This window comes from Pteropus vampyrus, unplaced genomic scaffold, assembly GCF_000151845.1.
Source record: "Pteropus vampyrus isolate Shadow unplaced genomic scaffold, Pvam_2.0 Scaffold535, whole genome shotgun sequence".
In the NCBI taxonomy this organism is placed as follows: domain Eukaryota; kingdom Metazoa; phylum Chordata; class Mammalia; order Chiroptera; family Pteropodidae; genus Pteropus; species Pteropus vampyrus.
In genome coordinates, this window is record NW_011889316.1 from 396,219 (window position 1) to 419,808 (window position 23,590).

Here is a 23,590-nt window from a genome sequence, read left to right on the forward strand (position 1 = left end):
GGCAGTTAAAAATGTCATGGTAAGCAGATAATAATAATAATAATAATAATAATCACGGTCTAACTGTGAACCAAACTAGCATGTAGCATGTGATGTTAAGAAATTGTTAGAGTATAAAGAATCCGTTGATCTTGATTCTAGGAACAGCCTTTTTCAAGTGGTCCTATAGTTGTAGCATTAGACCTCAGAGTAAAAAGTGAAGCGTGGCAGGATTACATTTCCTTACATAGTCATAAAAATGTAAATGTTGTTTATTGATTTCCAACTTTGAGTCAACCTTTGGACAGGACACAAATGGACAAAGCCCAGAATGCTGTTGTAATAACCATACGTAATAACCATAAACAAAAATGAAGCTGGCAGAGTGAGGGAGGGAGAGAACAGATTACTAGCACTAATAGCTTTGTCTTTCAAAATGGAGACTCAAGAAGTAATGTCAGATTGATAAAATGAGCAATAAAAATTTAAGTATAATGTTTAAAGTTCAAAGACACTTATATAAGAATTAAAATTAATATCATATTTCATACATTGAGAGGACAGAAAAAAGAGGAAGTGTGAAAGATAAGTTCTAAAGTTTTTACATTAAACTCACATTAAACAAACTTATTTTTAAAGTCAGTAACTCAAAAGTAGTGTTATAAGCATATTATTTCGGTTATAGGTACAACCATTAGAATAACTAAGATTGTTTAAAGATTGAGATATGGCTGGAGAGATTCGCTTTTACCATATAAACTCCTTTGTAATATTCTATTTGTTATAGTGCATGTATTTGATAAAAATGAAAATTAAATTCATTAATAAAAGTTGAAGTAATTCAACAAAAAATAAATTCAGCTGTCTATATAGAGAACTCTTTCAGTGTTGTCCTCCTTTTTCTCCTTCAAAGATAACGATTTTATTAGTTTTGTCTTTACCCTTCTAGTACCTTTTTATGCAAGTAAAGGTAAATACACATATTTTTCTTCTAATATAAAAGCATATTTAGATGTACTATTCTACACTTTGAATTTTTTTTTTTTTTTTTTTACAAAACCATAGAGAATCTTCCTCAAGGTTCCCCCATTCTAATTTTTTAACAGCTGCTAAATATTTTGTGGGTCTACAAGTTATTAAGTTCTCTATTGATGGACTCTCATGTTATTTCCAGTATTGTGCTCTAACAAACAGTTCCCCATGGATAATCTTGTACATATGTCATTTCATGTGTACGCAGGTATGTCTGTGAAGTAGAGTCCAGACATGGGATTGCTATTATTATCAAAGGTTAAAGGTGTCTCTAGGTAAAGAATAACAGACAGTACTATTTTGCACAACCCAGTTCTTGCCAAGATTGTCCTATTGGACTTTTGAATTTTGCTTGTTTTATTAGTGAAAAATCTTATCTCATTTTAGTTGCATTTCTTTTATGAGGGAAGTAGAGTGTGTGTTTATATCTTTGAGGACTATTACTCATTTCTTTGGGAAGTTGGTTCTTGTCCTTTATTTTCTTTTGGCTCAGTCTTCTTTTTAGTTTCTAGAAGCCTTTTAAAAATTAGGGAGGTAAATCCTTTGTCTATAATGCATTGCAAATATTATCCCCATTGTACCATTTGATTTGGTGGTGGTGGTGGTGGTGATGGTGGTGATGGTGGTGGTGGTAGTGGCGGTGGTGGTGGTGGTGGTGGTGGTAGTACTAGTAGTAGTAATATAGTTCCAGATGTTGAGTCATAGGCCCTCCCATTCAGAGTTATAAAGGAATTCACTTAGGTTTTAATACTTGTATGATTATTTTTCATGTTCAGATCTTGATTCATTTGACATCTATTCTAGTGTGTGGTATGAGGAGTGGAGTCAGCTTTTTTTTTTTTTCAAATGGCTTCTTGGTTGTCCAAATGCCATTTATTATAAAGTCCATTTCTCCACTGTAAGCTGATGATAATATGTCGGTACTTTAGCTGTTGCTAATTTAGTATCATGACCGTGGGTTATTCTGATTGTCAGTTAACCTGAGATAGAACACTAGGCAGAGGAGGAGGGAAACTTCCTTTTAAGTAATAAAAGCTGCTAAATCCTTTGTATTTTTGCATGTAATCCTCACAACACTATAAGGAAGATATTCGTATTTTTTTCCATTTCACATCCATTTCACATGTGGAAACTGAGGTACAAAGATACCAAATAACTCATCCATCACATAGGAAGTAGTGGAACCAGGATTTGAATCCAGAGGGAGTGACTCCATAGCCTGTGATATTTAACCCATTTAACCCTACACCACCATGCCATGTCTGATTTTGCAGAGACAGCTGGGAGCCTCCAGTTTTCCCCTCTTTCAAATCCATTGCTAATGCAGCAGCAGCAGCAGCAATGGCTGTGGAAATTGAACCTTACCAGAAGTGCGTCTGGGTTCTCTTGCCTTACCAGAGAACTGCAAGAAAAAGACTTGCTTGGCCATCTGGGCTTGGCAAGTACAGAAAATAGTAAATGTAGCAGGCTGGAGACTGCTTTCCTTAGAAAGTCTGCTTACAACTTTACAAGGTTGGCCTTTGGTTGGTATACATTTTTTTACATTGATATGACTTGTCTTTAAATTGTAAGAGTGGCTCATTGTGCCTAGACTATGTAAATGGTACAGTTAACTCTTTCCGATAGTCTAGAATTTTGGTACGAGGCTTAGCAGAGGGTGTCTGTGTGACCAGCCTCCAGTAAAAACTTTGAGCAGTGAGTTTTTAATGACCTTCTCTGGTAGATAACATTCCACATGTGTTGTCAGAATTCCTTGCTGGAGGAATTAAGTGTGTCCTATGTGGCAATACTGGGAGAGAACTCTTGAAAACTTGCACTTGGTTTCCTCCAGATTTTTCCTCAAATGCCTTTCACTTTTGTTGATTTTGCTTTGTATCCTTATACTGTAATAAGTCTTAAAACACAGCTATATGCCAAGTCCCATGAGTCCTTTTAGAGAATTAGAGCTGGTCTTTAGGCTAATTCTAGACACTGACACTAAAAAGTGATTTGGGTGGGCAGTAGAGTGTGTGTGTGTGTGTGTGTGTGTGTGTGTGCGCGCGCGCGCGTGTCCGCGCGCGCACGCGCACGCACATGTGAGTGGGGTAGACAGATGGAGAGAATGAATGAATGTATATCGAATTTGAGAGCTCTATAACTTTGGGCGGTTAGGAGCAACAGCAGCAGAGACTGACACCAGAGGAGAATTTCCTTTACATGCAGGGGAAATACTGGCAAATTACCTGGTTTATGCTCAGTCACTGTAGCAGACAGGAACTTCATTCAATAGCTAGGCTGCTAGTGATGACATGTTGGGGCAGTAGCATCAACAGTCAAGGAGCAGCAGTAGTAAATGAAGAGAATCAAACTTTTTAGACTCAGCTTACACTCCTGAGATTTTAGAATTTGTCATTCAAGAGAGGATTCCTGCTTAAGAAAATAAGACATTTTCTGAGAAGTTATATAATAGTTTTGGGTGAAAAAAGAAATAGCCAAATGTATAACTTGTCATAGATTTTAGCACCTCTCTCAATTATTGATAGAATAAGTAGACAAAACAACATTCTGTTCACCAATACTGTTCTTGTCCCCTGCCTCCGATTAAAAAAATGCATTTTATCTCTATCTTGCTAGGTATCAGTATATAAGAAGTCCTTTTAAAAGGAAACTTTGCATATCAATTAGAATATTAGACCAATTTTGCAGAGTATCAAACCTGTGGTATTACTATAACTTAATACCCTAGGTCAAACAGGTGATAAGTGACGGGGCCTGGATGCAAACAAAGGTTTGTTTCCAGAGCCCATGCTCTGCTTTTTACAACATAGTATGTCTGTTGGCTTTAGGAAAATTAATATTCCGGACAATATTTGATTCATAAAGTTCTCTTATGTTTGGAAGTTGGTTTTTTAGGGCAGATATAGTATACCATTTTATTAGAATTAGAGATGGAAGTATAGCTTCCAGTATGCTAAAGCAGTAAACTATATTGGTAGTTTCCCTAAGATAAAAAGATTAGAATACAACCCTGTTTTTGTGATGCATTGAAATTTCATCTGTCAGGGCTTATAACCATTCACTGTGAATGGTTATAAGCTCTTTCCTGAATTAAAGAAACATGGAAACTAGCCTAAGGTCATACAATGTAGCTAATATAAAATCCAGAAGTGCTTGCAGATTACTAAATGATGCAAAAGAAAATTTAAATTAAAAAAAATTTTTGTTAACATTTTGGGATGATAATATATTCAATAATAGTAAATTTTCATGAAATGTATTTGATTGAAAGACTCAGCTATGGAGGAGACAAATATTGGCAAAATTTCAAGTTCATTATTTTTCAAAATGAAAATAGCCCCTTTCTTTCTGATTGAGTAATATTTAAACATGACAAATACAAAAGAGAAAATAAACGCCAGATATAATCCCTTTTAACTTTTAGTTGAATTCGCTTTTAGACTTTTGCTTTTATGCTTATAGTCTATGTCATCTTTATTATTATTTTATTTTTACAAAAGTAGAAAATACATGTTATAACTGTATATCACTTGTAATGTGAACAAGTGTTTTGTGAATTTATATCCAGGTTAATAAGTATATGGTGCTTTATAATTTTAATAACTACCTTGTATTTCATTGCACAGATATACTATAACTCACTTAACTAATCTTTTACTGTGAAAACAGTGGTTGATTAATATTTTGGCAGTTTAATATAGTGATTAAAAGCATGGACTCTGAAATTGGCCTACGTAAGTTTGAATCCTGACTCAAACTTTTTATTTGTAGTGTGATTTATGTAAGTTACTTAAATTCATTTGTGCCTTCATTTCCTCATTCGCAAAATATCAGACTTTCCGACTCTCTGTTATAAGAAATATAAAAAAGTGTTAAGTTTTATTTATGAATGTGAGAAGAGGGATGTTTCAGTGATTGGCTCAGGAAAGAAAAAACAAGCGTATATATATTTCAGAAAATAGTTGCCAATATTTAAGTATTACCACTAGAGCAATACATTTTTTAAGCATGATAACTAACCAAAACTGAGACCTTTGTTACTTTTATAGGACGTAGCTATGCTTTCCAGAATTCAGATGATCACAATATTCTTTTGTTAGAAATAGCATTTGTAAGCTGTTTTGTGACCAGAATTGTGTCTTTTTCTATAGCCATAGTGGAAGAGAGAACATTTTCTTTATGGTTAGAGATCTTTCACAAGCAATTTATAAGGGCCTGTAGTTTGAAAGTTACACACTAATATTCTATTAGTTATCACTTTGATGAAAAAAAGCAGTTGAAAACGGCTGAAAACTTAAAATGCAGAAAAAAAAGAACTAGAATATTTTTAACACCTTAAATATATTCAGTTTTTGTCACAAATAAATTTTAAAAAATAGCACAGGTGTTGAAATAGGAAAGGCAATATCTGAGTCATTTCTCTATTACTAGCTGTGTGACTGTGGACAAGTCACTTTTCCTCTCTGCCTTGATTTCCCTATCCTCAAGGTGGCTTCTTTTCTATATCCTTAGTTATAGGACTTCTGTTCATTTAATCTTCAAGTGGTTCTTCAGGTTGATCTATATTTTAGTTGCAGTTTTAATGCAGTCATGGGAGGAGGCAAGCACAGCATCCACCCACTCCACCATCTTGACTGGAACCCATAGAACTAGTATTTTTAACGAATAGGATATTAGACGTATTTTGAATCCACATTGGTCACCATAATAGTACTCAATGCCTAGAATTGTGTGAAGATTAGAGATATCATTGATTCTAAGGCATACTTTTTTTTTTTTTAATATATTAACATTTTTGACATAGGGGTGCATCTTAAAATTGATACTGTATTATCATTTAATTGGCAGCACTTTTTTTTCCTAGATGTTACTTTAAGTTTTATGGGTCTGATTTTACAGAAGCTTCTTAGATTACATGAAATATGTATGATAAACCTCATAAAATAGTACATGGCACATAACTAAGCAATCAGTAAGTATTAGTTATCCTTAGTTTGTGTATTTTGCTCTTGTAAAGAGTGATTACATACATATGTCTTTATATACAGTCCTAAAATAAAATGATGTCTAGATGTGGAATTAAATAGATCAAAGCGTTGGTATAAATTATTGAGAGGAGATTTGTTTATTAGACTGAGAAACAGGTATGTGTGGTGAAAAATAAACCATTTACCATAAAAATAAACTTAAATAAACCATTAATTTTACAGTTTACTCTTTGACTTATGTCAAATAGTCTCTCTGATGCTTAGTTTCTTTGAGGGATAATAATACCTACTTTGCAGAATTGTGACAATTAGAAAATATGTATACAAATTTTAAAATGTGGACTAGTGACTATAGGGCGAAAATATTTTTACATTGAAGCCTATTTGGGACACCAGAACATCTTCGACTTCTTTCTTTTTGTCCCACCCCACATCTAATTCATTAGCAAACCTTTCTAAGTATATTCGAAATGCAGCCACTGTCCACAGTAACTGCTAGTCCTGTGGTCCCTCATCTGGATTATCATCATAGTTTCCTTGCTGGAGTCTGTGCTTCCCTCCTTGGGAAGGAATATTACAGACTATTAACACAACAGCCAGAGTGATCCTTTAAGAAGTAAATCGGTTATGTCACTCTTCTATTACAAACTCTTTGTCCCTCATTTCACACAGTTAACATTTTTTAGAATGGCCTTCAAGGCCCCACATGTTGTGACATGCCCTCCCAATCTCTAATTGTTACCTCCTTGGCTCACTCCTTTTAGTCACAATTGCCTCCTCACTGTTTTCTAGAACATGTAAAGCATTCTATCTCAGTTTCTTCTGCCTGCAGCATTGCTCCTTCAGATATCTACATAGCTTATTTCTTATCTTCTTTAAGGCTTTGTTTAAATGTCACTTTCCCTTAAATTTTTCCTTGACCACCTATTTAAAATCCTAATTCTCCTCTTTATCCCTGGCTGCTCCTTATCCTACTTTTAAAAAAGCACTACTATCTATGGTCATGCCACCCTAAACAAGCCCCCACGTCTGATCTCGGAAGCTAAGCAGGGTCGGGCCTGGTTAATACTTGGATGAGAGACTACCTAGGAAGACCAAGTGCTGTAGGCGTAAAAAGTAAAAAATAAGGGATTGTAAACTGACAAGGTCCTTGCAGTCTGTGAGGTCAACCAATGGTTGCCTCACCTAAAAAAAATAAATAAATAGAAAATAAAAATAAATTAAAAAAACTTATGACTTTAAAACATACTACATAATTTTCATAATTTCAAAATTATTATTTTCTTTCTTTTGCAAGATTGTAAACTCCATAAAATAAGGGCAAGGGTTTTTGTCTGTTCACTGGGATTTTCTCCACAGTTTAAAGACCTGGCTCATAGTTTGGTGCTCAGTAAATAGTTGTTGGATTTGTTGAATGAATGAATATTATTGCTATGACAAATATACAAATTGAATTCAATATGCTGTGCCTACATAGTAAGAACTAAATAAATATTCAGATAAATGGCATTTTGGTTAGATGTCATGAATTAGAAGGCTTTTGGAGGAATAATTTGCTAGTTATTAAAAAGTATTATTAATGTTTTATTGCAAAGATGCCTACAGAAAATGAAGACAATCAAAATAATTTTATTGAAATTGTGTCATAAATAGAGGATTTTAAATATTGCTACACTTATACATTTAAAGAATTTGCCCCATGTTTAACTACTACCCTCAACTGTCATAAAATCTCAACATTGGTAGCCTTGGAAAGGAAAGTGTTACTGATGAGCAATTCGGTCACTGTTCTTTATTTTTGGGAGTAACCAACTGTTCTTTAGGAAATATGTTTAGGGATAATCACACTCCTTTAGTAGATGGAGTATTGATGTGGCTCAGCTTTTGTAGGGCTATGATCACCAAGTCATTTGTAAAGGTAGTTACCCTTAGTCTTTGGATTTTTAGATGTGTTTTGAGTAACAGGAAGCTGTGAAAAGTTGAATGTTAACAAAAAGCTAAATGTTTAAAAAAAAAACTGAACATATTTGGAGATATCATATACTGCCTCACAATTTGAAACCCTCACCGAATATTCAGTTTATTCCTTTATCTTTATAGTTATTCATTTTTTAAACAAAAAAGTTTTGAACATAGTTTGCACCCAAAACATTATAATAGGTTCTGTGGAGGAGGATATAAAGGTGAATAATAAAGAGACCATAATCAACAAGTGTTTATAGGATGGTGAGAATCTACATAATATCACTTTTATTTCTGTGTATGGAAAAACATAGTAACAGAACAAGATTAACATGAGTTTTCTGCTAGAAATTTTATAAGGGGGACTGACTACCTTGGTTTCAAGGTAGGATGTGGATATTATTTTAATATTTAAGATTTTTTTATTTAAAAAAAAAGTTCTAGGACCATGGAAAATTAAGAAGTTTTTTTGATAGCCTCTTTTTTTGTGTTCATAGTATCTTGATAGACTAAAACATGATCTCATTCTTGAATTTCATGTCCATTTTAGGTATGATCTGAAGTTTAACCATAAGTTAATGGTTTATTTTCAGAATTTTCCTTACATGTTATTTTAGTGGCCATTTCTTAATTGTATGGATTGGCTTTTTTCATATTAATAATCTTACTTAATGCTAAATAAAACCACTTTCCATCAGATTTGATAATGAAACACTTTATTTGTGCTGCTTAATTATAGTATTCCTTTGGTTTGTTGGCCCTGTGTATTTAATTATTCTTCAGTAGGAGAGAGCTTCAATAATTGATACTTGAGTCAGTGAGGCTGATTGGTGTGTTGACTTAGCCAGAGAGCTAACAAGTCCACACAACAACTGCTACACTTGTGTAAATTTACTGTGTGTTTCTAAGGAGACCGTTGATCCAGTGTTGTAAATGTACCTCCACTACCCCTATAATATCCTTATTATTTAGCTCATAAAACCTTTTTTATAATGTTAATCTGCTTACCTGTGGTACAGTCTTTTTTCTCTCCCTTTTTAACAGTTTCCTTCTTGATAATCTACAGTCACTCATCCAAGCAAGCTTTCCATTTATTAATATCTTCATTCTACTTATCTTTTATCCACCTCTTAAACCATAATCTCTTTATCACAGCAGTCAGACTTTATGAGAGAGAGACTCAATTTTACCTAGGTGTGCATTGCTCTTCCTTTGCTATAATAGAGAATTACCTTTCAGATATTTAGTTTATAAGTATTATTTTCAAAAATACTTTTTGTTTTGTACCGAAGTAGTCTGTAATTATAGGTACTAAGTGTTCTCAGGAGAATTTATGTCTAGGAAAGAAAAGTTTTGTTTTTTAAAAGAAGAGAAATGTTTTAAGTAATATAGAACTAATTGTGTTTTTCTCATCTTTTCCAGTTTTACAAAGTAGTATGACTCTTGGTATTTGAGCTTTATAATATAAAAAAACACTCTTTATTTTCCGTAATTTGAAAATGAATTCTTGGGTGGAAAAAACTTGGCCAATAAATTGTGATTATTAGAATATTTTTTATGACTGCATTTTCAAATGTAAGCTTCTTTTGCTCTCTTCATCTTTTGTTTTTCATATCCTGAAATTATTAGGGTCAACAGTTACCAGTTTTTTTTAAGTATTTAACAATTATTTGGGAAATGTGTTATTTATTCTATCTGATGAATGATAAACCCCATCTCTGATGTAAAATAGTATTTCTAGATATGAAATTTTAAGATCAAATATTTTAATTTTCTTATGTAATAAGGCAATAAAAATAAAAACAGCCATACCAACCCTTTGTTTGCTAGTGTAGGGTTTGTTTTATTTATGCATTATTTTAGGCATGTTCTTTTTTAAAAGCTCTATTACTTTCTGTTACTATCTATTATTATAATTCTAGTAGAATTATCACACTTAAATGGTTTATTTTGAAGATTCTGCAGTGTTCACCATTTCTTTGTTAAATGATAGTTTATATTGTGTGGATACATTAACTGCAACAGGATGTTGCATTAATTTATTTAAGATGCCATATAAATTAAATTAAAATTTCCAATTTTGTTTGTTTGAATATTAATCACATTTTAGATTAAATTTTTCTTTTACATTTAGAAGTCCAAATAGTAATCTAGAGGTTAAGAATAAAGTTTTAAAAAATCTGTTAAATGAATTATTCTGTTATACTTTCCTTATTGAGTTGTCTTTTCACCATGAGAGAAATTAAGCTAACTGCAAAGTTAGGGGACACAATCAACAAAAGACTATCCTCATTTCTGATACCAATTATGTTTTTCTCGGAGGTTTCCAAAACCACCGTCAGGTCCCATAATCTGTTAGAAGGACTTACAGAACTCACTGAAAGTTGTTATACTTATGGTTATTGTATTCAGCCTCCAATATCTTTATTTCAGATATTATTAAGAAGACCTACGCTTTAAGTGAGGCTGTATTTCTCATCTTTCTAGAAGTTAAGATTTTCAATTTTATTTCATCTTACAAGCTTACGTAATTCCATCCTCTGTCCCAAGTGTCCCTATGAACTAGTGAAAGAACCAAAAGGAATAATTTCTAGATGTGTAATACAGGAATTGGTTAAATAATTGTATTTCTGTCTTGCAAACACATTGGTAGTTTTTGCTTTTTTTCTGCAAAGACTAAAGTTGTTCCTTACAGAAGTGGTAATTATACCTAAACATTAAATATCTATTGTAGCACTGTTGCTTCTCTAATATTTGTAGGATAGTTTGGGGATTATGTTTCATAATCTAATAGATCAAAATATTTGTTCTTAAAAATTGACCTAAACAAACAGTAACATTTTAAATAAGTTGGTTTTAACTAATTGTCCTTCCTAAATGTAAATTTTTAAATCTTGATAATAGGTCTTAACAGTTATAATGAAAAAGCTTGTCTGACTTGTCTTTTGGCATTAACTCATCAGCTTTAGAATTGGTGAAAACTCTTAGCTGAGAATACATTACTTAAATAGTAGTCGTTTAAGAAACAGTACACATTAAAGACCATTTTGAAGATTAATGGATTAAAAAATCATTGAATATAAAGGACTTGGCCAGTATAGAAATAAGTCAGGATTTTTAGGGAGTGTTGCACAAAATATTTGCATGCAAATACATAAAATAATATTACATAAAAAGTCAGGAATTTTAGGAAATGTTGCACAAAATATTTGCATGCAAATACTTAAAAATATTATATAAACTTAATATACTTAATATATTAAATATACTTCAAATATAATTAATATATCAGATGTATTTAAAAATATACTATAAAAACAATGTCAGAATGCAACCCCTAAGTATGATTTCTGGCACTTCAAATGTAAAAAAGGATTGAGTTTAATCAAAAAAGAGTGCAGAATTATGCTCCCAATTATGTGGTGGCAGTTCTGTTTTTTAACAACTATCACATAGACGTGCAGTAATTTTTCCGTACCTTCCTTTAGCTTTTGTGATTCTTGAGGACTTCTCCTTAAGCGCCTTGATATTCAGATGAAGTAATATTAACTTCTAATATTTTTAGTAGTAAATGTGGATCATTATCTGAGACTCGTTTTATTTAACAGAATATTTCTCTTCCTTTTCAGCGGGGATCTGATGAGCTTCTTTCTTCTGGCATCATTAACGGACCTTTTACCATGAACAGTTCTACTCCTGCAGGTGTGTATGGTGAGTTTTCATTTTTTCAAAATAAATTTATTGTCATAAAGTTCATATACATGAAATTGATTTACTGCTCTCTTAAATTTTAAGGATTTATTTGGATCTAATTCCATAATTTCTTTTTCAGTCGATGTTCTGTATGTTACACAATTGTGTTGAAACTATCAATAAGCTAGTGACCCTGAACAATTGAGGAAAAGAGCTAGATAAACTCTTGTGTTGAATGATGATAGATTTAGAATAGAAGTATTAAAATTTTAAGGTGACATGTTTTTTAAAAATTGAAACATAATTCACATTCCATAAGGTACCACATGATTTTAAATAGTTTTGAAATTTGGAGACTTTAAAACAAATTGTAGAAGAGTAATACTGGAGGGGGAGAGTAAGCAGTTAAGAGGCTTCTGCGCTATAGGGTATCCTACAAGGGATGGTAATTTGTACTATAGCGGTAGCAGTTGTGATGAAGAGAATTAGAGAACTTACAGAAGGTGAAATTGATAGTATTGGTGAACACTGTTTGGTGATTAATGTTTGAATGAGAGATTCCATTGATAATTTCCAGATTTTGGACTTGGATAATTAGATGGTGGTACCACTCATTTATATTAGAAAATATAGGAAGAACAGAGTTGGACAACACGACAGGTTCAGATTTTTACGTACGAGTTTGAGTTCCTGTGGAACATCCAGATAGAAGTGTCACATAGACAGTAGGTTCTTTTGGTCTCAACAACATGAGAGAAATTTGGATGTGAATATCATACAGAGCTGAAGCCATGAGAGTGAAGAGTCTCAGAAAAAGTGAGATTTTTATACAGATGTTTTTGGAGTCACAGGCAGTTGACCTCACTTTCCAGACCCTAGAGCTACATGGAGTTTGGGAGAGTGAACAGCCTTTATGTGAGAACTCTGTAAGAGAAGTGGACCAGGTTCAGTTAAAAGATGAAAAGAAAATTCATTGAAGAGATTAAGAATGTATGAGAGTTGGTCAACCATGGTACATTGCTTTAGGGGACTAAGTGGAAAGATTTTGTAGACAGGGCAGCAACGGGGGTTTGTTCATGTAGAAGTGTGAATAGAGTAATACAGGCATGAGACTAAAGTAACTTTATCAAAGTGGAGCTGGCATCAGGATTACAAGTCCTCATGGAGGACTTGTTAAATCGTGGTTGCTGAGTCCATCTCCAGAATTTCTAATTAAGTAGAACAGGGGTGGGTCCTGGGAATTTTCATTTCCACAAGTTCCCAGGTAAAAGCAATGCTGCCATTTGAGGAACCATAATTTGAGTACTAAAGGAAATGCTAGAATCTGAAGTTCCTAAACCTGATTATCCTTTTGATAGGATGGGCTTTTTACAAAATTTCTTCCCTTACTCTCCAGAGTTACAGTACCTCTAGAGTGGGTCCCCTGTGTTTGTTCTTATTTTAAAAACTGAGGTCGGTTAGTTTGTTTGGTCATCTTTACAAATTAGTGGGATGGATGACCAGAAAGACTTTCACCTTGGTTGATTGATTAATTAGGAAAAGAAAAAAGTATGAGATGTGAGTTTAGCAGACAGCAGCAGTTTATTGTTTTGTTTTTATGTTTCAAATTTCTTGTATCCTATTTCCTTACAGGGTTCAGTGTTTCTCTTCCTGAAGCACATCCTCTTAGTGGCTATTTCAGCAAAGCTCTATAAATGGTAACCTTTCCACTGACTGAAAATGTCTGTTTCATTATCACTGTTGAATGATAGTTAGCTATTTAGAATTCTAAGTTGATAGTTATTTTCTGTAGAATAGTACTTTGAGCATACTATTCTATTATTCTTTTGGCTTCTGTTATTGAGAAGTCTATTGTCAGTCTAGGTAATTACTTTGTAAGATAGTATTACTTCCTAGCAGCTATTCTTAACATTTCTCTTTTTTATTCTGTGGTTTCATTAGCTTTGCCTAGGTATGGATAACAGATTTTCAGCTCTGGATGCTCACTAAAATAGTTTAGGAAGCTTTGAAGAAAATACAGATGCCTTGACCTACCTAGCCACACCACTTCCAAAATCTCTGTGGGATTGGCTCCAGGCAGTCAGGGTTGAGACCATGGCTGGAGATTTACTTTTATTTATCCTGCTCAGTAGTGACTCGGTTCTTCACAGAGTTGCCTCTTTTGAGAACTGTAGTTAGATGTGTATAGGACCACCTCATTCAGTCCTGCATTTGTCTTAAACTATATTATGTTTGTTGTCATCTCTTTCTCCTTAAGGTCCTGTATTTTGGATAGTTTTCTTAAACTTCTTTTCTGATTCCTCATCTGTTTAACTTTGTCTAATGTGCTGTTTAATTCTTCTACTAAGTATTTTATATCAGTGCTTATATTTTTCATTTCTTTATGTTCTATTTGATTCATTTTTAAAGGTTACATAGTTTTTATAAAATAGAATCCTGTTTTCTTATGGTTTCTATTGTTTTCTCTTCTAATTCTTTAATCATTTAAAACAAAATTTTTATACTTCACATTTTACAGTTATGGAGTTCTTGGAAGTTCTAATAGTCCCTATTTTTTGTATCTGCTAATATTCACTCATGGTATATTATTTTTCCTTGTGCAGATTCATAATTTTTGGTTGTGAGGTAATCTTTAGCTGAATTGTTTTTTTCTTCTGTGAGAATCTCCAGAGTAGTTTTGTGTTTGCACTGCTAGACTTTCTAGGGTATCCCTACCCCTTAACATGTTCTAATGCATGTGTTAATTTACTGCCTTGGGGATTACTGTACCAGAAGGAAAGAGAAAATTTAGATATTCACATTTCTCTTATCAAAATCCCTAAACAGAGATTGGCTTTCTTGTTACATACGTCTGGTAGATGGAAAATTTTTAATTTACCTTTCACTGAGGGGATAGCCTGCTGAGGGGGGTTTGGCTCTTGACATCTGGAAATTTCACTTTTTTTTCCGAGGTATTCTATACATTATAAATATTTTTGTGATATTTTATTTAATATTTGCATTTCTCCAAAAGTTTGCTACCTATACTGTTCATTTGGCTGCCAAGCTGCCAGTCAGTGGGAGAATGTGGGAATTATTGGCCAGATGCACATAAAGTACAATTTTGTTTATCACCATTCTATTTTATATCTTGCAGTAAATCCATAAATTCACAGTTCTGAATTAATTTAACTTGCAAAGTTTCTTCTGCATGTATAAATGATAAAGTGATAGGTGTTAATATGTTGACTCCATTAATAGAACTTTGCAAACAGTTAAATTATATAAGTTTTATCAGCATCTGCTAACACTAGAAAATCAGTTATTTTCCAGTAATGGTTTAATATTGAATCCTTTCAATAAAATCCCAGTAAAGCTTTTGGGAAGTCATTCTATCAAAAGTGAAATATCTGACACTAATGAAAATTCAGTGTCAGAAGTTTAGCATTAAAGATGAAACATTTTTTAGAGGTAATAATACAAATATAAATTTTGGTACAGCACAATGTCATGGTAAAAATGTGATGGAAAGATTTAGGAGCTGTTGTTGCCTGTGAAAAAATTGTGAAAAGATTCAGTCTCTCACTGGCTGACTTTTAGATTTAACCATTGTATGGATGGTGGTTTATAAATTCTTGGATGAGACCGTGGCAAAAACTGGAAGTTAAAATAAATGGATTCTGCTAAGCCTATTCTGGCTTATTTCAATGCAATTATTAATAATAATTTTTTCACAAGTGAAGATATTAAACTATACAAGATGCTGCTGGAACCAGTGGTACCAAATTGTGACTATTGCAGGCAAACTAGGGCATACGATAATTCTACTTAGGTATTAGTTATTAATATCCCTTTAAAAATATCTCAGCTTATTGTGGACATACCTTCTTCCATATGAACTTTATTTCATCTAGTTCTAAAACAATTCCTCACCCCACAATATTTCCCCACAAAAATCAGGGATTCTGATTAGAATTATATTAAATTTATATGTTAATATGAAATGTGGGTCTTTTTGTGGTATTGTTTCTCCATCTGGGAACATGATATGTGATTCCATGTTTTTAGGTTTTATTTTCTGTCCTCTGATAATTATGGAAATGTTTTATACTTTTCTTCATAAATCATATGTTTTTCCTCTTAAATTTAACCTTAGGGATTTTGGCAGAAACTGTTTATTGTGTATCCAATATTTTTCTATTTTCTTTAATAACAAAACCCCAATTTTTATCTGGGCACATTTCTACCAGGATTAAACAACTACTTTTCCAGTCTTCCTTGTAGCTAGGTGTGGTCATGTGATTAAATCCTAGCTAATGAGATGTAAATAGAAATGTTACTTCTGAGACATCTTTACATGAGTACACAGTTTTTTCCTCTTTTAACTGCTGCCTTCAGGAGTTCCAGTTTCCATCTTAGATGGTGTGAATGAAGGCTGTACCCTAACAGAGAGAGAGCTAGAGCTTGAATCATTGATAACTGTATGTCATCATTCTAGACCTGGAATTTCAACATTTAGACTTTTTACATGAGTGAGAAGTTAACCTTTTTTCTTAGGTAGCTGTTATTTCAAACAGAGAGAAGTGAACAAATGACATGAGCCCGATAATCATCCTGGCTTTTTTTCTAAACTATGAGGAGAGGGAACCTTAAGCAAACACGGCAGAATTGCTGAATTGAAGAGTTGGAGATCCAAGTTTGGGAAGGCTGAGGCAGCTGGGAGGTATGGGGACAGAGTAAGGGAAAGAAGGGAGTTCTGTGAGAAAAGTGCTCCAGAAATCTGCCTTTGAATCTCTTGCTGACTGTTAAGCCACACATGCCTTACCATGCCTCGTCATCAACCAGTGGTTGTTGACGTCAATTCAGCACTAACAGGAATCTCCAATTTGGGGTGTGGTAAAAAAGGAAACTTTAGTGCAAACCGCTTAACTGTGATACAGCATGGCTATGAGAATAGTTCAGTAGTGTTATAGCTCAATTATGAAGCAGCAGGGCTGCAAGGTGGTCTTGGAGCCAGGCCCCTCTCCAGCTACACAGCTCTGCCATGCTCTAGTTTGATCTGCTCTGCCTGCTCTTCTCCCCTCTGGTCAGAAGAGATGTCTTTGGTGTTTCATCTTCAGTGTTTCAGCTTCAGCCAGGAATACAGACTTTGGTGAAAAAGGAAGGTACCCTCTCCAAGACACAGGGATGCTGACATATATAGACAGAAGTCTCACCTCTGGTCCCTGTTTGGTCTGTCCTCAAGTAAATGAGGAGTCCAAATCCTCACAATTTGATTAGTTTAAAAGGCACTGTCCTGATTGTTCAGAATGGAACCACTCTCATTAGTTGGTGAAGATGCTGATGGGGATAGCTAGCTGCACAGCTCCGATTGGGCAGGGAAAGCTTAAGTCCTATTGGTTGAACTACTATTCCAGGAACTCTGTGAGAAGGGCTGGCTCAAATGGCAGGAACATAGTGCAGGCAGGCAGTTCAGTGCAGGCTTCACTCTAAAGTATAGTTTGTGTGAGAGGCCCCTGTTTAGAAATGGTTGCTAGGCTCTGTGTTTTGTGTGTGTGTGTGTGTGTGTTTTAAATTTTGAGTCCAGTTAGCCATCAGGAGCCCTTCTTACTAGGTACCGCCTTTCTCAGTGTCCATAAGCTCTAGTATAAAGACTACCCTTAAACCAATCCTAACAAAGCTTAAAAACAAGCTCCAAAACAGTTACCTGACACGAAATTAAATTTTTTCTAGAAAAGATTCTGGCACTAATTCTAGTGCTTACAGTGTTGAGTGTTCAATCAAAAAAAAAAAAAAGCCAGACATGTAAAGAACCTCAGAATCGGAATCCATAATCAGGAGAAAATCATTCAACAGAAACAGACCTAGAAAATGATAGAGAAGATGAAATTAGATTTAGTCTTTGAAATGGTTATTAAAAGTATGTTCAAGGATTTAAAGTAAAACAACAGCATAACAAGGAGAAAAATGAAAGATAATTTAAATGGAATGCCTAGAGATAAAAATTTAATGTCTGAAAACAATACTTGGCATGGCTTTAACAGCACATTATATTCTGCAGAAGTGAGAAATGAATTTGAAAACAGAAATAGAAACTAAAGCACACAGACAAAAAAAAAAGACCAAAAAAGAAATTAACAGAGCCTTAGGAGTAACCTGTAGAACAGTATCAAGTGGTCTACGCATACATATAATTAAAGTTCTGGAAAAAAGATGGAGGTAGGAAAGCAGAAATCTATCTGAAGAAATAATAACTAAAAATGTTCCCAATATGGTAGAAACTAGAAACCCATATATCCAAAAAGTTCAGTGAACCACAATGAAAACCACACCAAGGCTCATCATAATCAAATTGCTGAAAACCGGGAATCCAGAACAAAAAAGTAGTAAGAAAAGTCACATTTTATTTAGAAGAAAAATAACAAGAGATTTCTTGCCTGAAACTGTGCAAGCCAGAAAACAATGGAGGAACATCTTTAAAGTGTTAAAAATAAATATAATCAAACTGGAATTCTATGCCTATTTAAAGTATTTTCAAAAATGAAGTTAAAATAAAGCCTTCTTGGAGACACAGAAGAGTGGAGAGCATTTTTTAGTAACAGACTTCCATTTTACAAAATGATAAAGGAAATTCTTCAGATTTGAGGAAAATGTTACCAGGTGGAAACAGGTGTACACAAAGTAGTAATTATGTTGGTGCATAATTCCCCCCCCTTAATTTAAAAGATAAATGAAGGAGGGATCTGGGAAGATGTGGGCTAAGAAGCGCCAGGAATCCGACTTCCTACTAGACAGCAATTGCATTGGCAGAATCTGTTAACTAATTTGAAATTCTTAAATCTGTTGAAGGCTTGCATATTCCAGGGGAAGACTTGGAAGGCAATTTGTGATTAATTTTGGTCAGTTTCAGCTCTTAGCACAGTAGCAGCTACCCACTCCCAACCCCAGTCACATGGCAAGCAGTTTACAAACAGCTTGTGGGAGACAGGGTAAACAAAAAACCTTGTCTTTATTTAACTTTTGGGGATCTGCTCTCTAATAGGTAATTGCTTCTTATGATCACACAGTTACAAAGAGGTGGGCAGCCATTGCCTTGGCATCTCCTCCTAATATTGCAGACCAATACCCCAGCCCCACCTCAAGTGACAACCAGGAGATTTAAAGAGCACTTCCCCTGTCCTTACTTCATTTTTCCTGTTTATTCCCTTTCGAGAGCCAGATATTAAAGACTAGGACATTAAAAAACAACTGCACGTACAACAAAAATTAGAAGGTGGTGGAACATGCCCAGGAAATGGCTCAGGAGAAATGAGAAGACTTTAAGTTTATGCCTCAGGCTCATTCTTGGCACAGAGATAGCCTACAACAATGAAAAAAATAAAATAAAATTTAATAAATGCTGTTGGGAAAACTAGACAGATACATGCAAAAAAATGAAATTAACCCACCTTACATCATATATAAAAATAAACTTGAAATAAATTAAAGACTTAAATGTAAGACCTGAAACCATAAAACTCTGAGAAGAAAACATCGGCAGTAAACACTCGGACGTTGTTTTAGTAATATTTTTTCTGATACGTTGCCTCTGGCAAGGGAAACAAAAGAAAAATAAACAAATGGGACTACATCGAACTAAAAAGTTTTTGCACAACAAAGAAAACCATCAACACAACAGAAATATAGCCTACTGAATGGTAAAAGATATTCACCAATGATACATCCAGTAAAGGGTTAATATTCAAAATTTACAAAGAATTCACGCAAATTACCCCCCCCCAAACTAACAATTTGGTTAGAAAATGGGCAGAGGACCTGAATAGACACATTTCTCCAAAGAGAACATAGAGATGGACAAAGAACGTATGAAAAGATGCTCAGCATCACTAATAATCAGGGAAATGCAAATTAAAGCCACAATGAGATACCACCTCACACCTGTTAAAATGGCCATCAACAATAAATCAGTAAACAACAAGTGTAGCAAGGATGTAGAGAAAGGGAACCCTCATGTACTGTTGATGGGATTGCAAATTGGTGCAACCGCTATGGAAAACAGTATGGCAGTTCCTCAAAATATTAAAACTAAAATTACCATATGACCTAGCAATTTCACTTCTGGTATTTGTCCAAATAAATCTAAAACACTATTTCAAAAAGATATATGCACCGCTATGTTCACTGCAGTGCTATTTACAATAGCCAAGATATGGAAGCACCCCAAATGCCCATCAATAGGTGATTGGATAGTATTACTCAGCCATAAAAAAAAAAGAATGAAATCTTAACCATTTATGACAACATGGATGGATCACGTATTATGCTAAGTGAACTAAGAGAAAAACAAATACCGTATGATCTCACTTATATGTGGAATCTAAAGAACAAAATAAAAGCAAGATAGAAATAGACTCATAGATGCAGGGAAGAAGCTGATGATTACCAGATGGGAGGAGGTTTGGGGGCGGGGTGAAAAAGGTGAAAGGATTAAGAAGTACAAATTAGTAGTTATGAAATAGTCATGGGGATGTAAAGTAAGGCAATGAGAATATAGTCAATAATGTAGTTAATAACTAGACTAGTCAGAGAGATCACTGTAAATTATATAAATGTCTAACCACTGTGCTGTACACCTGAAACTAATATAAAATAATATTGGATGTCAACTGTGATTGAAAAATCAAAAAAGGGGGGTGAAGGGGAAGAAGAAGTTCAAACTTCCAGGTATAAAGTAATGAGGGTGTGGTGTACAGCAGGAATCTAATCAATAATATTGAGATAGTGTTATACAGTGTCAGATAGTTGCTGGAACTATCATGGTGATCACTTTTTTAGGTATATAAATGTTGAATAACTATGATGTAAACTCGAAACTAATACAATATTGCATGTTAGCTATAGTTCAATAAAAAATCTTTTTTTTTTTTAAAAAAAAAAGACAATAAATGAAAACAATAGCAAAACCTGGAAAATCCTGAGGAAGGGGAACAATATGATTTCCAGAGTTACCGTATTCCCAGATTTGATGAAAAACATGAATATAAACATCCAAGAAACTTAATGAACTTCGAGTAAAATGAACTTAGACCCACACTGAGACATATTGTAATCAAACTTTCCAAAGACAAAGCATCTCGAAAGCAGCAAGAGAGAATCGACTTGTCACATGCAAAGGATACTCAGTAAAAATATGGGCAGATTTCTCACCGGGAACTTGGAAGGCCCTGAGGCAGTGGGCCAATGTAGTCAAAGTGCTAAAAGAATAAACTGAAGCTGTCAAAGAATCACGTTTCAGTTAGAAGTGTTTTTGTGCTTCATTTTTTTTTTTTTTTTTTTAGTTTAAATAAATTGAATTTTAAAAAAGAAATTAGATGATTTATGTGTAACACATCTAACTCTAAGGTCAGGTCACGGATTTAAAAAAGAAAAGTAATGGAGAAATTAAGACATTCCCAGGTAAACAAAAGCTGAAGGAGTTTGCTACCACTTGACCTGCCCTGCAAGAAATACTCAAGGAAGTTCTTCAGAGTGAAAACACTAGGCAGTAAGTCCAAGCATACAGAAATAAAGTTCTCAATGAAGATAAAGTACATGGGCAATTATAAAAGCTAGTATTCTAACAATGGTTTGTAACCCCACTTTTTTTCTGTATGATTTAAGAGACTGGTACAATTAAAAAAAAAAAAATTAAAAGGTACCAACTGACTTCATTTGGAACTTAAGAAATTTGTTTTCAACATTATTTAGGAACTGAATGAATTTAAAAGAAATACTGGTTTATGTTTTTGGGCACACAGTGTATAAAGATGTAAATTTGTGACATCAACAGAAAGAGCGGAGACAGCTATAAAGGACCAGGATTTGTTGATGTTACTGAAGTTAAGCTGGTATAAATTCAGATTAGAGTGTTATAGCTTTAAGGATATTAAATGTAATCCCCATGGTAACCACAAAGAAAATAGCTATAGAATATGCACAAAAGGAAATGAGAAAGGATTCTTAGAGTAGTCAAAATCATGGAGACAGTAGAATGGTGGTTGCCAGGGGCTGGAGGAAGGTGGGAATAGGGAGTTACTATTTAGTGGGTGTACAGTTTCAGTTTTACAAGACAAAAGAGTTATGGAAATGGATGGTGGTGATGGTTGCACAACATTATGAATATATATAACACCACTGAATTCTACATTTAAAAATGGTTAAGATAGTGACTTTTGTGTGTATTTTACCACAGTAGATAAAATTTTTTTAAATATAGAATGCTTTCTGTGGACAGCTCTGTAAAATCCATTACGTGAATAAAACTATGCAAAAAGAAAAGAAAAGATAATTGACTACTTAGAGCAAGATAATATATTTTGGGGATTATAGTATGTGTGAAAAGCAAAATATATGACAGTAACACAAAAGGTATGATGAGAGCAATAGAAAAGTTCTTACATTATACCTAGGTATTATAATATTATTTGAAGGTAGTGTTAGATGCCTATTGATTTAGCTCCAGGGCAGTCACTTTAAGCAAAAAAGTAAAGAATATAAAGATTCCAATTTAAAAACAGAGTTCATCTGCCTTTTATGTGTCATATGTGCCTTTTATAGGTGACATTATGTTTTCTTGATAAATGGACCCCTTTATTATTATGAAATGGCTCTGTCCCTTTTCCTGAAGTCTACTTTGTCTGATGTTACTATAGCCACTCCAGTTGTTTTATGATTAGTGTTGACATATTTATCTTTTCCATCCTTTTATTTTTAACCTGAGATTTTATATTTAAAATAGTATTTTTATTCACATAATATAATAGAGTCTCACTTTTATCCAAACTGATAATCTCTGTGTTTTTATTGGCAACTTTATGCCATTTCCACTTAATGATATTATCGACATGGTTGTGTTTAAGTCTGTCATCTTGCTGTTTGTTTTCTTTTTTTTCCCATTTATTGTTTGTTCCTTTTTTCCTTTGTTTCTTGGCTTTCTTTTGACTATTTCTTTGCATTCCCTTTTAATTATTTTATCATTTTGCATTCTGTTTTACATTTCTCGATAAATATGTATATCTTAAATATATGTTCATGTAATTACAGAGCTTCACAATATATAATGTAAAAACTAATAGAACTAAACAGAAATAGACAAATCCACAATCCTAGCTGGAGATTTCAAGACTCCTCTCTCATTAATTGATAGCATAGAAAATCAGTAAGGATACAGAACAGGTGTTGGCAAACTGGCCTGTGGGCCAAATCCATTTCATTGCCCATTTTTTTATTGCTTATGAGTTGAGACTGAGACTTATTTTTACATTTTTAAATGGTGAAAAAGAAAACAAAATTTTGTGATATGTGAAACTTATATGAAATTCAAATTTCCATTTCCATACATAAAATTTGATTTGAACACAGTCACACTTCTTCGTTTATGCATTACTAATAGCTACTTTCATGCTACAGCTGCAGAGATGAATAGTTGTGAACGAAATTGTATGGCCCACAGAGTTTAAAATATTTACACGGCCCTTTAAGAAAAGGTTAGTAGATCCTCTAATAAAGAAGTTTCCAGCAGTATCAACCAGCCCGACCTAATTGACATATGGAACTGTCTCCCCAACACCATCAGAATTCACATTCTTTTCAAGTTCACATGAAAATATTCAGCAAGATATTAAATAGTCACCAAGACAGGATATATGTTGGATTTTAAAGCATGTCTCAATAAATATGAATGCATTAAAATTATGTACAGTTCTCTCACTTCATTAGAATTACATTAGAAATCATAAAAGCTTGATCCTGAAATATTTAGGAAAAAATCTCCAGTTCTTTAGGAAATAAAGTAACACTTAACCCATGGATTAAATAAGAAATGACAAGGCAAATTAGGAAACATGTTGAAGTGACTGAAAATGAAAACATAGCATATTAAAATTTGAAGGGTTCATTGAGAGCTGTTCTTAGAAGGATAT

The 23,590-nt window shown here is 33.6% G+C and overlaps 1 protein-coding gene across 6 annotated transcripts in view; it reads left to right on the forward strand.

The window, feature by feature from the left end:
- The window catches only part of PTBP3 (polypyrimidine tract binding protein 3), a 91,046-nt gene that overhangs the window by 15,443 nt on the left and 52,013 nt on the right, over window positions 1-23,590 (forward strand). For 4 of the 6 annotated variants that reach the window (XM_011383661.2, XM_011383659.2, XM_023525170.1 and 1 more), the window contains one exon: window positions 11,588-11,669. In XM_011383661.2, the coding sequence (XP_011381963.1) occupies window positions 11,639-11,669 (31 nt within the window). In that variant the 5' untranslated portion in view covers window positions 11,588-11,638. The remainder of the gene's footprint in view (window positions 1-11,587; window positions 11,670-23,590) is intronic. The other 2 variants (XM_011383660.2, XM_011383662.2) reach the window with 1 other exon arrangement.